The sequence below is a fragment of the Eptatretus burgeri genome, chromosome 18 (assembly GCF_056783735.1).
Source record: "Eptatretus burgeri isolate ZD-2024b chromosome 18, Ebu_testis_v1, whole genome shotgun sequence".
Classification (NCBI taxonomy): Eukaryota; Metazoa; Chordata; class Myxini; order Myxiniformes; family Myxinidae; genus Eptatretus; species Eptatretus burgeri.
The window spans coordinates 5657245-5674142 of NC_140978.1; the positions used below are offsets into that span (position 1 = coordinate 5657245).

At 43.7% G+C, this 16898-nt stretch overlaps 1 protein-coding gene across 6 annotated transcripts in view; it reads left to right on the top strand.

The window, feature by feature from the left end:
• The window catches only part of LOC147008515 (neurotrypsin-like), a 99514-nt gene that overhangs the window by 55719 nt on the left and 26897 nt on the right, over positions 1-16898 (top strand). For 5 of the 6 annotated variants that reach the window (XM_085864179.1, XM_085864177.1, XM_085864175.1 and 2 more), the window contains 3 exons: positions 2436-2617; positions 14886-15063; positions 15698-15903. In XM_085864179.1, the coding sequence (XP_085720305.1) occupies positions 2436-2617; positions 14886-15063; positions 15698-15903 (566 nt within the window). The remainder of the gene's footprint in view (positions 1-2435; positions 2618-14885; positions 15064-15697; positions 15904-16898) is intronic. The other variant, XM_085864180.1, reaches the window with a different exon arrangement.

Genomic DNA, 16898 nt, shown 5'->3' on the forward strand with positions numbered 1-16898 from the left:
ACCGGTACCCACAAGCGGCGCAAGAACGGTGGCGATGCGACGGTTGCGAGGTGTGATGTGAAGGTCGTGGCGGTTGTGGTGAAGCGGCGTTGTGGTTGGTGGTTGATGTTGTGACTGGTGGTGGTAATCATGGCGGTTGGTCCAAATTAAAGATAGTAAAAGAAAAACGGCTATCCTGAAGAGTCGCAGCACGCATAAATGACATGTATTCCCACTAGACAACGGGTTTGGGCCTAACTACACATGTACTTACCGAGATATCTCACCTAAGGGACCTGAATGGTGGTTTGCGAATTTGGTAACCACAACAATATCAATACCAATAAGTGTGTGTGTGTGTGTGTGTGTGTGTGTGTGTGTGTGTGTGTGTGTGTGTGTGTGTGTGTGTGTGTGTGTGTGTGTGTGTGTCCTCCATGACTCCAAAACCATAAAACCTAGCAGCCTGAAGCTTTGCATGCAAACTAAGAAAATTCCAAGGAAGTGTAAGAGTGAAAATTGGGTGTTTGGGTTAATTAAAACACCCCTTTTGAAGATAATTAATGGCCTTATTTAATTATATCCTTTACCAGGCGATCCTTGGCCACCTCGCTCTCTGGGAATTTCCTGGGTAACATTAAAGGCATTTCCTTGGTAACTTCGCTGGGGTCTGAAGCTGCCATGTTTTTTTGGCCTGCTCAACCTTACCTTACCTTGACTTAAATCAGGCTGCAACGATTTCTTTAAGGTAAAGTTTTTTTTTTCACTTTCCTCACTCATATTATCGAATGCCCGTTGATCATCGCTGTGAATTGCTGCAAACATCGCTTTTGTAAGTTTGATAGTTTTCAAATTAGGAGCTGGGAGCGATTTCATGCATTATATGACATGATTTTCCTCGACCTTCTCTCACGGAATAATTAAAGTATCAAAATCTTTCTGTTTTTGAGGATCGGATATTGTCCGGACTAAATAAGCGTTGAAATCTGTTGTTATTTCTTTAAATTATCAGATTTCACGAGTCTTATAACTAAGCCGATATACCTATTTACTTTAAACAAGCAAGGCTATGTTCCCTCCTTCTCCATACATACTCAAGAAATTGTAAAACTGGCCTCGACTAGCCGAGGACTGCACCGGTCCCGCATGCCTGCTCGGGCACTCCCAGCGCGCTGCGGTTGGTGCTGATCAATGTGCTTGCTTCGTCCGTACGCCATGCGGCCCGGGCGATCCGGGCCGTACAGCATGTCTCTACTTGGTGGCAGCTGCATCGAGGTGGAGGTGCGGGAGGATGTCTGCTGTCCACGGAAGACATTGGTGGCCGTGGTGGTGAGCGAAGAATCGACGGTAGGACGCCATCGTGAACCAGCGCACAGACCCGAACAAAGATGTGCACCATGTGCGTCCCGTACAATGTGATGGTAAGATGCCATTGTAATCAGCACGCAGACCTGAGTGAAGAGGTGCGCTATTTGTGCCCTGTGCTGTACGATGATAAATTATCACGGGGCTGCGCGCGGGTCCACCATTGTACATGTGGTTATCTTTGTACATGATCACATTCTACATGTGATCACAGTGGTGATCTTCACAAGCAGAGGTGTGCGCGGTGCTGGCCCTGATCTGTGTCATGGATTGAAAGAAACGATTGGATATAATTATTAGATGCAGGAATGAGTTGAAAAGAACTTGCCGCGTGCAATCCATGCATCCTGTATGGCGTTGGCGTTTCGTGTTTGGTTCTACAATCCCTATTGACGCCGAATTCTCACAGCGGAGCCGTCGTGTAGGTTATGCTTCTTCTGGCCTCCGTGAGAACGCATTCTTATTGTGGAGGATGTTGCTGTGGTTTTCAGAAGCGGCCGTCTGGGTGTGGTGCCTGCTTGGATTTATTCCAGGAATAAGAGGAAAAGAGTTGGAATGAAGATAGAGATATAATCAGACCTAACTATGAGATCCACACAACGCACTTCGTCCCGTTTGACCCATTAGACATGAGGGAAAGGTCTAACTGCACGTATATTAATGAAATAACTGCCTGGGGACCACTATTTGATGGATGCCATTGCCTTGCAAGCATGCGATTTCCAGAACCGCAACAATATTATCTCGCATGCAGGATAGCAATCTTGATGATCTTGTCCTGCACGTGATATATATGCATAAGCTCCTCCATGAGCCTTATATCACTGGAATTGAAAAAAATTCCACCAAGGTATTCTTTAAAATTGCTTTCCCGTTCACCAGAGTGGGCATTGTCATTTGTTTATCCTTAGCAAGTACCTTGTAACAAAGTTATGATATGATATAAGGTAAGATCTGATTTTTTTTTTGTTTTTTTGTACATTGTTGATGGAGATCTATCACTACAATGTGGTGTCTGTTTTATTTCATTTGCTATTTGTCTCTCACTTCCCTTTATCATGATTTGCATTGGGGCTTCTCTTGACTGTCCACAGAGGCCCAGCGAAGGCTCGGGCTTCAGCACACTATGGGGAAGGTGTAGGACCCATCTGGATCAAGAGTGTGCAGTGTACGGGCAATGAAATCAGCCTCGACGAGTGTCCACTCAGCACCAAACGCCGGCACAAGTGTGGCCATCGCAACGACGCTGGGGTTTCCTGCAGCTCAGTGCCCTCGAGTGAGTAATCTGCCAGATCGAACATGCAAGGTAACTGACTCAGCTTGTCAGTGATGTCATAATTTATGTGAATCACCTGATCACACCACCGGCAATTATGATGTCATTCAAGTCAGATACTTGTTTTGAGGGAAGATTGAGCTCTATCGTGATCGTAAGGTTCTACATTTACCCTTGGTAAATTGCAAAACTAATTGTTTTTTTAACTTTCGAAGATGTTGTGACATTATTGTTCGATGCAGGAATTTTTTCTTTGCCATTCGTAAACTTTTCCCACAACACTAAATGCAGCAACCCCAGTTTAAACTTATTGACACAGTATTATGCACTTTTTCCAGGAGTAGGAAGTCGTCTAAACATAGTCATATAAACTTTATATTGATGTGAAGTAACAACCAACAGGTGGCACGATAGCTGAGAGGCAGCGTACTCACTTTGAGCTGTCTAGTCCAAAGTTGGTTTCAATTCTTAATAGATTCTTAAGAGGCATCGCCTTGGTGTTTGACAGGCAGGTTGTTACATCAATGAGAACACCGTTCATCAAATGGGCATTGAGCTGGTGGAAACCACAACATCCTACTTTGTGATTTGGCCAATGGTACAGAGTTAACACTGAAACCTAAGCCAAGTTCCCAATATCTGCCCTGAATATGCCTGTGGTCAAGCATTGTTGGCACCATCGTGAGGTGCTCGGAAGACCATGCGCATTAACAGGGACAAAACATTATGAACTGGAAGGGCACTCAGTAGAGCACATACCTCTTCAGCCACATAATGCCTGATCTGCGAGAATATATCAGGCCCAATACATTTTTGAAATATCATGCTATACAGTAAAATATCGTTTTTGGCCCGATCTCTCAATGGTGAATAATCACTTCAAAAAAAAAACTTTGCAGTCTGATCCGGATCCGGATCTTCACCAAAATCTAATGAGTTCGTCCTTGTCATTCACCGAACCTGTCTACAAAATTTCATCCGGATATATTTGCAACATTTTAAGATATCCTGCATACAAACAATCAAACAAACAGACAGAGAGGGGTGTAAACATAACCTCCTTCACCTTCGGTGGTGGAGTTAATGAAGGTACATTGATAGATAAATCAGTCGGCGACATCGAGAAACTAAATTGGCAATAATTATTTCAATACTAGCAAATACAGCACTTTGCTTCACTGATGGGGGCAATAAAGAGGGGGGGGAGAAAGAGAGAGGAGGCAGGTCTAAGGGGTGAGGGGAGGCAGAGAAGATGACAAAAGGGGAGCTAGGGGAGAGGTGGGGAGAGTGACTAACCCTCACCCTCACCCTAAACCTAACCCTAACCCTAGCCCTAACAATCCTGAAGAGAGCCCTCAAGACATGGGAGGGATCCGTTCCATTGCTATTCACTGCGGGAGGGAGGGGTGCGTGAGAGAGAGAGAGTGACAGAGAGAGCGACAGAGGTGTGGGAGGAGAGGGCTGCATTTTGTGAGGAGGGGACAGAGTGAGAGAGAAGGGTGGAGGGGAGGAGGAAGAAAAAAGACAGGTGAGGGTTGGAGGTGGGGTTAACAAAGAGAATGATATGTGATGCTTAATGAGCGAACATGAAAAAAAAATGTCAGAACAGCTGAACACACAATGACACAACAGAGTTTGTAAAGTAATCCGCTGGTATATCTGCAAAAACTTTGACAATCCAGTTCCAGAAAATTTGTGGGAAAATGAACCAAAAGCAATCACTGAAAACATTGAAGTACCGCTCACTTACGACCTTATGATCCCATCTGGCGTGAACATCGAAAACATTGCGACCAGATATCATACTTGGGTACAAAAAAGACAGAAGAAGGCATTGCTAATTGGGGTGTTCATACCAGTAATTTTAGACTAACGATGCAGAAATCAAGAAAATGACCAAATACCAAGACCCCAAGCATGAAGTGAAAAGATCCTGGAAGCTGAAGAATGCCAAAGTTGTACCAGTGATGACAAGGAACCTCATAGAATGATGAATTGTGTCTTTCACACTTCAATGATGAAACACACGTGACAGTGGATACTTCAAGACGTTAGAGGGATCCATTCCACCTTCTGAACCCCGCATACTCAAAAAAACTTCAGCTTGGTCCGTGGATCATGGATCATGACCCCGCACCGAAATGAAGGTGCATACTTTGAGCCCGTCCTGGGAGGACTCCATTCCACACTGTGAAACTCACATATGAAGATCCAAATCAACAACACACACACACACACACACACACACACACACACACACACACACACACACACACACACACACACACACACACACACACACACACACACATTGCCTTTTTTTTTAGTATAGATGAACTGAGATTATGGGACAGAAAGCATTCTCTGCTGATTTACATTATTTCTGCATTTCATGATTTCTGAACTGGAGAATTTTGACAAACCATTACACAGAAAGGAATGCTTTACTGGTATGGACAGTCTTAAATTACTGCAGTCCTTTGTATCAAATGATTGTAGGCTCTCATTTGTTCCATTTCATGGCATCCCAAACTCCAATTAGATATTTCTGGCTTTGTGTATCTGGCTGATGTTTTGTTATTTTTTCCCTAAGTAAGAGTTACCACAAATTTACATTTGTTATGGGCTTATAGTGTAGGTCAGAAATAGCATTTTCACCTTTGACCTGTCTAGCCTTGATTCAAGTTTTTTTTTTTTTAAGCAAGACTTGTTGAAAGCAAGTCAAATTGAGCAGCGAGTAAACCCCCTGTCTCGTGGTCTGCTCTTCGAAGGCTACAGTAGTGGTGGTTGGAGAGATGTGGATGGAAGAAATGCAGCACACATTTGGAGAAAGCCACGAAGAAGCACCAGCCTCCCACACATGGCCACTGCTTAGATCGTTACCCCTCCCTTCCCCAGCACCAAGCAACAACACCACTATCCAGATTATTCTGCTCCATTATGAACCCTGGGTGGCAAGATGGAAAAGTTGATCGAACGCAGATCATGCTTTGCTTGCTTCTTTATACCCTGATTACTCTTCCTCTTGATCTGCTCCTCTTCAATGGTGCTATAACTTTTAGACAGCACTGGAACCTTCTAGTATATTCCAGAAATGCCCATGCAAGACAATCCTGCCCCACCCATCGCCTCAACTTCACCTCCACGCAAGATAAGAACTTTCAAACTTGTCTACTCACACTGTGCCAGAGCCCTCGTTAAAATCGACCTCTCTTTCACCTACGCTTCTGATGAAGTCACCAACTGCTTTAATGAGCTCCCAACCTGCTTTTAGAGGATTTCCAAAAGGACTAATCCGAATAAGTTTGAGATTAATTAATTAATTCAACCCAAAGACCACTTCCTTCACAAGTTACATGTGCCGTTTCAAGGGTTTCCTACTCGCAAGGGGTTGGTCAGGCAAAAGACAATCACAATCAAAAGACACTAGATCAGACAGGCAAGAAGACACAGACAAAAACATCAAAGGTGCAGCACAATAAGACTGTCGTCATGTAAATAAACAATAAACAATGAAGGCCTAAAAAAACAAAACACAACTTGCCCATTTTGCTACACCCACCCTTCCAACCCCACAGCTCATAGCAGTAGTCATATATTTCATGGCTGCCTGTTTGCATTTATGAAAAAAATAAAATAAACAAATACACTTTGAAATAACATTCAGTGGAAGTTGCATTGTTGGTACACTCCTTCAAATGCTTTATTTGCTGTACGTCTGATTGTCATCATTAAATGTACTTTTCAGCCATACTGATATGGCAATTGCTTAAAACAGGACATCACATGAATTATCATTGAAATGAAGAAATATGCTTTTGGCTCATTATTTCTGGCATTGTTTATGGAACAGCCACAAGGAATTACTTTGATGCAGGAGGAGGCCATTTGGTCCATCCAAGGCCATATGAATCCAAACTCGATTTATACACTCAGTGTGTATTTCAATTCAGTTTTATAGGAGATTGTAAATTCTTTGTATGCACCTTATGTAAATCAAGCAAAATTACCCATAAAACAAGTGGTTTTACAATATAAGAGATTTTAGTGCCAAAATGCTGTTCTTCGCATTGTATTTCAGCACGAGTTAAACCTGGGTTGTACATTTCAATTACACCAGTCACCAGTGCACCCACTCCCTACGGTAGCGGCAGGAAGGGTCATGTTATTATCCTCTCCGGGGTATGTAGATTACAGAAGATATAGGCTCGGGTCCGTTTGTCTGTGATGGATGAGATGAGCTTTGAATGCCTCAAGGAATTCGGGATTCCTCCAAATTTCTTTCAGTTTGGTGTTAAACAGTAGTAGTGACTTAAAAAAAAAGGTAATCATGTGTGTTTGTGGTTTACAAATTTTTTATGATTCCGCTGACGAAATCGCTGGAGGTATTGGTTTTGGGTTGTACGTCTGGCGTCCTTCTGTGCGTCTGTGATATGATAGGTTTTCGTTCCTGCGATAACTTAAGAACGACTGAAGAGATCTAAGTCAAACTTTGTACAAGTATGTATAATGATGCAAAGATTAACTGATTAGATTATGAGGTCAAGAGATCAAATGTATGCCTGGTGTTGGCTTAATGGTTAGGGTGGTAGGCTTGGGATCCTAGGATCCTGAGTTCAAGTCCCACTCGGCTGTTTAACTAATACCAGGTGGGGTTAACTCTGCCTGTGATCCTTCCGATGTCGGCAAAATGAGTGCCAGCTTGCTGGTAGCCTATGTCGGAGTGGCGACCCGTCCAGTATTGTGTCCAATAGCAAGGAGACTGCTTAGGCAGCACCAACACTCTGCACAGAGTATGGTTCCAATGGATATATGGATGGATTGAGGTCAAATGGCCCGTTAAATAGAAATTCTATTACCGCGCTAACTTGTGAACCAGTGATGGGATTTTGATCAAATTTGGGATGATTATATTTTGTGATGCAAAGATGAACGAATTATATGTCGACCTCAACAGGGCAAAAGTTGGAATCCGTGATAGGTTTTCGTTCCCGAAATAACTTAAGAACAGCTGAAGGGATGCAAGTCAAACTTTGTACAAGTATGCATAATGATGTAAAGAGAAACTGATTAGATTATGTGGTCAAGTGGTCAAAGATTAGAGGTCATGTTAGGTTAAAGTCCTGTTACCATGCTAACTTGTGAACCTGTGATGGGATTTCGACCAAACTTGGTGTAAGTATACGGTCAGATCTCGCTTTTTGTGGATTCGCCATTCGTGGATGCTGGGTATTCGCGGTTCATAAAATGTGATCTGCTTCTACATTTGTGGCCCTGTGCTTCAAGTATTCACATTTGTTTTCACATATTCACGGTTTTTTGCAGTTTGTCGCGGGCATTGTGTTGTTGTTTTTTTGTGGTAGGGCATTTTTTTCGTCATTTTGTGGTTTTCCATGGGTGTATTCACGTTTTTTTGCGGGAGTATTCATGGTCTTCGTGGGTGTATTCGTGGTTTTTCATGGGATTTTTTATTTTCTCTTATGAATCATGAACCGCCAAGAACCTATCCCCCTTTGTCCAACTGAAAGAATGCTCCGACATTCGCGGATTCGACATTCGCAGCATTTTCCAGGGACGATTTGGGATCGTACATTTTAATTACACCAGTTACTTTGATGCAATGGCCCCCAAAGCCCAGTACATTTTAATTTAATGTCCCAGTACATTTTAATTACACCAGTTACCCAAAGGGCCAGTGGCCCCCAAAGCCAGACATTTGGTGAGTCGGTTATTTGTCATCCGCAAATAGCGGGGTCCGACAGTATACGTATTATGAAACAAAGATGAACTTTTTCGATTTCGGCATCAAGATATCAAAGGTCAGAGGTCATGTCAGGTAAAAATGTGATACTTGAAAACAGCTGAATAGATTTAAATCAAACTTGGAACAAGTATGTATTCTTCTCTTCATCTTTCCTTCATAAGGGGTGAGGTCCGATGGCACCATGCTTCTGCCCTGCCCTGACTACAATACTCCTCTACCACCCTCTATCCTCAGCCAACTCTCTCCACTCTCCAACCACTCCTCCCTTATGGATACCCTCTTCACACAATCCTCCCATCTCAACCATGGTCTACCTCTTTTCCTCCTACCTTGTTCCCTCAACCAATCTGCTGTCTTTGCCATTCTCTCTTCCCCCTTCCGCATCAAGTGTCCAGCCCATATAAGCCGGCATTTGACCAATCTCCCCTTCAAACTCATCTGCACACCAATCTCCTCCTTCAGTTCATCCATCCTCCTCCTATCCACCCTCTTCACTCCCACATTCCTCCTGACCCAGTTGTTTTTACAAAGCTGCAGCCTCTGTTGTTTTCACTCTGTCAGTGTGACCGTTTCCAGACCGTAAAGGTAGGTCAGCATAGCACATGATATCAGAACTTTCCCTTTCAAATTTGTTGATATCTTTCTGTCTGAATTTTACTTCCTCCACCCTCCTCCATGCAATTGCACCCACCTGAATCCTCCTTCACACGTCTGTCTTGGACTTACCATCCCCGGTTACTGTTCCTCCCAGATACTCAAACCAATTTCCCTGGCTGACCTCCTTCCCCTCTAACCTAATATTCATTTATTTTCTTAGCTGCCTCAGTCTTCCTCAATTCATCAATGCCTCAATTCATTTTACACCACCTTGGTCTTCTCAGTACTCATCTTCAGCCCATGCTTTCCAAATGCCTCCTACCACTCCCCCAGTACTTCCTGCATCTCCCACCCACTCTCCACTACAACAGCCACATCATCTGCTTACCGCATCACCCCATACTATCCCTCAATGTCACCTTTCTACTCACCAGCTCCATCACCATGATAAACACGAGTGGGCTGAGAGCACTTCCCTGCCTCAAACTAATGTTCACACTGAACTCCTCAGACATCCCAAGACCAAACAAACTCTTCCCTTCGTTCCATTGTACATCCCTTCCACCAACCTAATTTCTGATTCCAGCACTCCCATCCATCTTAGAGTCGCCATCACCATCTCTCTCAGGACAGTGTCTGCCGTAGGCCATCTCCAGGTCCACAAATCCCAATGCCATCTCACCTTGCATCTCCAACTTCTTCTCCACCAGCTGTCTCAGCATGAACATTCCGTCTGTCATCCCCCTACCCTTTCTAAATCCGTGCTGCTCTTCTCCAATCTCCATCCCCACCCTCTTCCTTATCCTCCCATCCAGAATCATCCCCAGTCCCTTCATTACGTTATTTATTAGCGTAATTCCCCTGTACTTCCCCGGATCTTGAACATTGCCCTTTCACTTCCATATCGGCACAATTAACCCTGTCCTCCACTCGTCCGGAATTAAACCCTCTCTCATACATATGTTCAACAGCCTCTTCGTCCAACTGACTCCGACTTCTTCCACTGCAATTATCATCTCCGTACACACCCCATCAATGCCTGGTGCTCCCCCCCCCTTCTTCATCCTCTTCAATGCCGTCCGCATTTCCTCCTCTGTGATCTCCACCAACTCCCCTTCCCCCTATCCATAACACGGAAGCTCCAGCTCGCCGTTGCTTCCTTCCCAGTTCAACAGCTCTTTGAAATGCAATTCCCACACCTACAATAATGCCCCCCTCTCTGTCACTCGCCTCCCACCTCCATCCTCAATCGCTCCCTCCCCTCCCTCTTCATGTCCTGACCATCCTCATCCCTGTCATGAGCCAATTTATATATCTCTTCCTCCCACCATCCTCTTCCAATTGTGCACCTCCTCTTCCATTTCATTCCTCATGTTATCCACAGCTCTCCTTGATGCTTTCTTCTTCTGCCCATACAGTTGCATAAGCCCTGCATCCAGCTGCCTCCCCCTATCCTTGATCTTCTCTATCCTCTTCCAAACCTCTTTCTTTTCACCAACTGCCTTTGCTATCCCCTCCGTCCACCATACCTGGTTTATATCCCCAGACGATGCACCCTTTCCTGACGTCCTACCACACAAAACGTCTGCAATTCCCGTAAATGCCTCTCCGTACTTCTTCCACTCCTCCTCCAAAGCATCTGCAATAATTATGTAATAATGTAGGCAGAGGCATATCAGTTGATGTCGCAAATATCGAAGAGTGCTGTTCTAGTTCACTGCTGGTCGGGTTGTCCCACAAAATGCCACGATAAGCTATTTATACTCATTAACATGGCGTTTGTCCAAGGAGGAAAACCCTCCTTGTGGAGTGTTTATATTATTAGTTTTAATGCTGTTTTCTTATAACATTAATATTGTGATAGTATCATGAGTGTTGTTATCTTTGGTACTCCTTCCATTAACAAATCCAGCTTGCTTTTCGTAACTCCCATTCTGGGTTCGGTCTCAGTCTAGGATAGGGCTGGCATTATAGCCTAGAGGTATGCACACTCGCCCCTGAGCCGTCTCGCCTGGTTTGAATCTTGGCCCAGCGACAAACTGTCATCCTGGTGTCTCGCAGGCAGGGCAACGCATCAATGTGTATGCCATCCCTCAGATGGATGTGAAACTGGGCATCCTGTCTGCCAACATTAGTTGGTGAACATTAAATATCCTACGGTGTCATTCATCAAGAAAAGGTGAGTTATCACCGATACTCTGAACAAGTCTCGTCCTCTGCTCCAATTGGCTCATCTGATCATGTGCTTGTGAAGTTCAACGTACATCTCTCTGGCCAATCTCAGTAACCAGCTTCATTGCCGACGAGTCTGCCAGTTCACTGAAGCAAACTGGCAGGGACTACAGGCAGCCATCTCTCTTCAAGACTGGTCTCCTATATCTACCACCATTGATATTGATTCAGCCTGGGAATTCTTCGACAGAAACCTGTTCTCTCTGATGCACAGATTCATGCCATCTCATCTTCAGTTATCTTACTCATCCTCCCACTCTTGGTAATCTTAATCCTGTGGTAAGGCAGTTGCTTTAAAACAACTTGCATTCTCCTCCTGGAAGGCAAATCCAACCGAAGGCAACCTCAGATCATTCCACAAAGCCCGCAACAAGCGTGTGTCTATTCTCAGGAGAACCAGAAAACAACATCTGTTCAATCTCAAGAATGAACTTTCAAACTTGCCTCCTCCTATAACCTGGTTGCGCCATGTAAAGTCAGTTTCTGGAGTATGCTCCCCTTCCATCCCTTCCCTCACTTCAAATGGCACCACAGCCAACTCTGCTCGTGAGAAGGTCGAATGCCTCAATTCTGTGTTTGCTTCAAAGTCTTCTGTCCCAAACCCCTCTCTTACTCTCTGTACCCACCCTTCACAGTCATCCCCAACTGCTGCTGGAGTCTGTCTTTTGCACCTGAGTCGGTGAAAAATTTCTGGCAACCATTGACTGACTCTGCAACTGCACCAGACTACATAAGCTCATATGTCCTAGAACCCTGCTCTTGCACTTCCTCTCTCCAAGTCTGGCGTTGACTTAGCGGTTAGAGTGGCGGCTTGGGATCCTAGGGTCCTGAGTTTGAGTCCCATTGGCTGCTAAAATAACACCAGGGGGGTGACTCAGCCTGTCATCCTTCTGAGGTCGGCAAAATGAGCACCAGTGTACTGGTAATAGGGGCACTGCATCAGCGGCATAGCCGTGCCCCTAACTAATGATGTAACCAGCAGCCAAAAAGGCTATACACAAAGGGATCTTCCTCTCTCTGCCCTTTTTCACCCTGTCATTTACCCCAAGCCATCTTCCATCTGCTTGGAAATCAGCCAACATCACAGCATTACATAAAAAAGTGCAAAAATGTATCCCCTTAACGACAGACCAATTAGCTTGCTGAACTTCCATTCACCAGCAATGTCATGAAATCCATCATCACAGTTGACATAAAATCATTCCTTTTGTCCAACAGCCTAATTTCAGATCATCAATTCAGATTCAGACCTGGTTACTCCACATTGGACATACAGCTTCTACTCTCCCAACAATGGATGGAGGCCCTCAACATCAGTCATGAGATCTGGGCCGTCTCTTTGGACATATCTTGAGTTTTCAATACATTCTAGCATCCTGCCTTACTCTCCAAACTGTCTGCATGTGGAATCTAAGGTCAACTCCACTCTTTGATGACTGACTTCTTCCACTCTCATCACCTATGTGTGGCTCTCGATGGAATCCTTTCTTATCCTTTCCCTGTCAAGGCTGGATTACCCCCAAGGCAGTGTTCTAGGCCTCATCCTCTTCCTAATATTCATCAATGATCTCACTTACTCTCTGGAAAATCCTCTTTGTCTCTTTGATGATGACTCAACTCTCTGCCATGACATCCCTCATCCTTCTGACAGACAGGAAGCAGCCTGTTCCCTCTCCTCGGACTTTGACAAAATCACAAACTGGTCAAACACTTGGAATATGTCTTTCAATTCTTGGAAGTAATATATATATATATATATATATATATATATATATATATATATATATATATATATATATATATATATATATATATATATATATATATATATATATATATATATATCTCTCTCTATCTCTATCTCTATCTCTATCTCTATCTCTATCTCTATCTCTATCTCTATCTCTCTCTCCGAAAGGACCGTACCGCAAACCCTTCAATCTGCTTTCTTAACAACCGTCTTGAAGAGGTTCAATCATCTGCAATATCTGGCTTTTCCTCTTGACTGCATGTCATACTATCTCAAACTTCTCAGTTCGCCAAGAACTGGGAGGGGAACCGGGAGGATATCTGAGTGGCAGCGCACTCACATCAGTGTCTTAATCTGGGTTCTTGTCAGGCATACCGGAAACCAAGACTCTTGGGTCTCACTCATACTATTGGGTCTCACTCTCAGCCGTGATATCTCTTCGGGAAGCCACATTTCAAAGGTGGCCCCCAAAGCCAGACATCTGGGCATCCTCCATCGTGCAAAGTCCTTTCTTGGCACACCTGAGCTCCTATAACCGACAAAGCTTTCATCTGCAGCTTTATGGAGTACTGCTCTTCCCTCTGGGTTGGCTCCCTTGCCCCACATCTTGCTCAACTTGATGCCTTGGAAACCAAGGCTTTCAAAATCATTGGAATTTCTCACGATAAAGCTGAGTCTATGGGTCTTTCACTTTGCCATCATCAACAGGTCAGTTGTCTTTGGCTTTGTCAGCCTCATTTCTGGTCTTGCACCCTCTGTCCTCTCTGTGCTCTGTCCCCCTCCACCCTCCCGCCAAGTAACCGCAAGACACACGCGGTCCACCAGCAACCCCTCCCAGTAAAACTGCCTAAATCCAGAACTACTGCTTACCTCCACTCATTTTTCCTTTTTTTGTTCCAGCCTGTGGAACCATTTTCCACACTCTCTTTGATCTCATTCTTCTCTCCCGGTCTTCAAGCAGTTGTTCACCACCATTTCAGGTCAACCCCCATCCAAAGCCGTGGTCTCTTCTTCCTACACTACATACAACTGATGTAGTATAGGTATACACTATACACTATACACTAAACTCCTAACTAACGAAGTCTTCCATGTATCACGTTCAGAAAAGATTTGCTTGCATCTGAAATAAAAACTGTTCTCTTGTTTTCACATTCTCTCCAGTCACTTTTCTTGAGCAAACACGCCTTTCTTCGATCACTTTGATTCTTACTTACTGATCCAAATTTACCCATGATCTTGGCTTCACTTTAATCGACGAGACCTTTTCCCTACTGCTTCTGGAGACATCGAGGAGACCCTTTCCGTTGATGTTGGATGATTATAATATTTCTATATCAGAAGACCACTCACTGCTTCACACATTCAGTTGGAGAAATTGTGATTGAACGATACTGTTAAACCGATGGAGTGTGTACCTGTACTATATAAATGTTTACAGGTTTAGTATTTAAACAGATAGTGATTATCCTATCACTCATTGGATAATAGCCAATTACACATTTTGGAAGTAACTTATTAAAAATATGAGCAACCTCATTTACAGTATTGTTTTCTGAACAGTACCAGAATAATACGTGTATGCCACAAGCCCATTTCAGTGGAGAAATGTCCTTTTCCAGAGCAAGGTGTTTTATATTTAGCAATAGGCAAACCTTGCATCTTACCATTTCATTGAACAAAATTTGAAGCTTTGTCTTCTTGCATCATCCAAGTGGCATTAAATATTATAAAATTTAGGATAAAGGAAAAAAAGGTGTGCGTGCGTGCGTGCATGCGTCTGAACTTGATTTTCAAGAAGTTAACAATTTAATGTACCACAACTTTAAACATTAGTTTACTAATTTGTTGCAATGGTAGATTTTTGAGTCATGTATATAAATGTAACTGTGGTGACTAAGCCAAATTGTATCCGATCTTAACAGATGAAATGCACACCTTATCAAAGGCAGCACCTGTTGGGCCACTTGTGCGGCTGATGGGTGGCAGTTGGGCTGGAGAAGGCCGGGTGGAGGTGTTCCTGCAGGGGGTCTGGGGGACAGTGTGTGATGACGGCTGGACCGACGAGGATGCAGTGGTTGCATGCCGGAGTCTTGGTTTCCGGTATGCCTGACAAGAACCCAGATTAAGACACTGATGTGAGTGCGCTGCCACTCAGATATCCTCCCGGTTCCCCTCCCAGTTCTTGGCGAACTGAGAAGTTTGAGATAGTATGACATGCAGTGAAGAGGAAAAGCCAGATATTGCAGATGCTTTACTGCGCCACAGTTTTGCTATAATTGCAACATAAATGACGAAACACCTACTATTTACAAATGAACAGCTCACCAGAAAATGTGCACACAATTTTATTTATTTATTTATTTATTGGATCAATCATTAGGACGACTATTTGACAGGAGGCAGAATTAATTGATAAGGTGAGCCACATGAGGTCATGCTTTTATTCGCTGCATGGAGCTGCTTTGCATGAGGTCATCTACAGTGCGTTCAGTATTCCCCTTGCAGTCAGGTGCACTTTATTTTGGCTATTCTTTATGGCCAAGTAAAATGAATGCTCAAGACAAGTGACCACATAAACTAGTAATATAGTACGATTTATTGTGACTCATTGATTATTATCTTTTCTGAAACTTGATTTTAATTCGTATTGCTCTTAACTCTCATGGTATTCTCTTTGTTTCCACTTATTGCGCCTTTCTGCTGGCATCCACCACAACCTGAACTTCAACTTCAGGGGCCCAGCTAAGGCTCTGCATTGGGCCTATTTTGGTCAGGGCTCGGGCCCCATACATCTCCAGGCTTTGGCATGTGAGGGCAGTGAACCCGCCCTCACCGCCTGCCTGCGTTGGCCACATGGTGGTGGGCAGTGCAGGCACAGCGAAGATGCATCCGTCATCTGCAACTGCCGAGGGGAAACTGGGTCTGAAATCCGGCCCCATGGTGTGTTGAAAGAGGACATGAGTGATCGTGATTGAATCCAAAATGGTATCTGTGAAACTAATTAGGAGTTAGAACTTGGAAGTGGTTTTTTTTTTTTTTCAGGAACAATGGTGTATTGGTTGAGTAAAGTAATCCGAGAGGTCATGAGGTCAAATTCTGATCTGGTTGCAACCGACTTTGAAGTCAAAATAATATTTGAGTCAATCTCAGTAAAAACATCGGTTACGGTCAATTTCTGATTTTTCTGGAAAAACCAAATTGGATTGCTAAATGAAGCTCCCTGAGCAGATGAAAACTACAATAAACGATTCTTCTTCACAGTGGAGGTAAAGCTGACTGTCTTGTAAACTTGTATTTGTCCTGAGAAACTTGAAATCTTCTCGCCGCCACTCAGTTTAAGTGTCGGATCAAAGAGTACACGTGCAAAACTTGACCACTCACTAACTGAACAAAAATTGGGATTAAAAAAATTATTTTGAGTGCAGTATATATTTAATTCAATGCTTGTGCACTGCACAGTGCAAAACTGGTCACCAGAAAATTTCACATTATCAACTCCGTGTTAAGTATGTCTGTTTTGGCACCATAATCGCACTATGTTGTGACATGATGACCAATATGAATATCAGAACAGTAATAATAATTTATGTTTTTATCATTTATTTTTATTTATTTATTTTCTTTCTGTTGGTTATGGTTGTGACTCCAGATGTCGTCGTACCGGTGGGATTTTGGTTTAGGAGCATTCATCAAATCGTGGTTGTGAAAGCTGAAACCCAACGCGGGCTGAAGAATAACGAAGTCACCAGGCATTACACTAAGAACTATAAAGACACTTGGGAGAGCACGTACCTCAGCCAGGATGAACAGTTTACATTTTGTATCCCACTGAAGGGCCGGATCTGCATCCAGACCTGAACCAAAAATCTAATCGGCTTGTTCTTGTCACATGCCAAACTCATCCACCAAGTTTTGTTACCATCCAACCATAACTT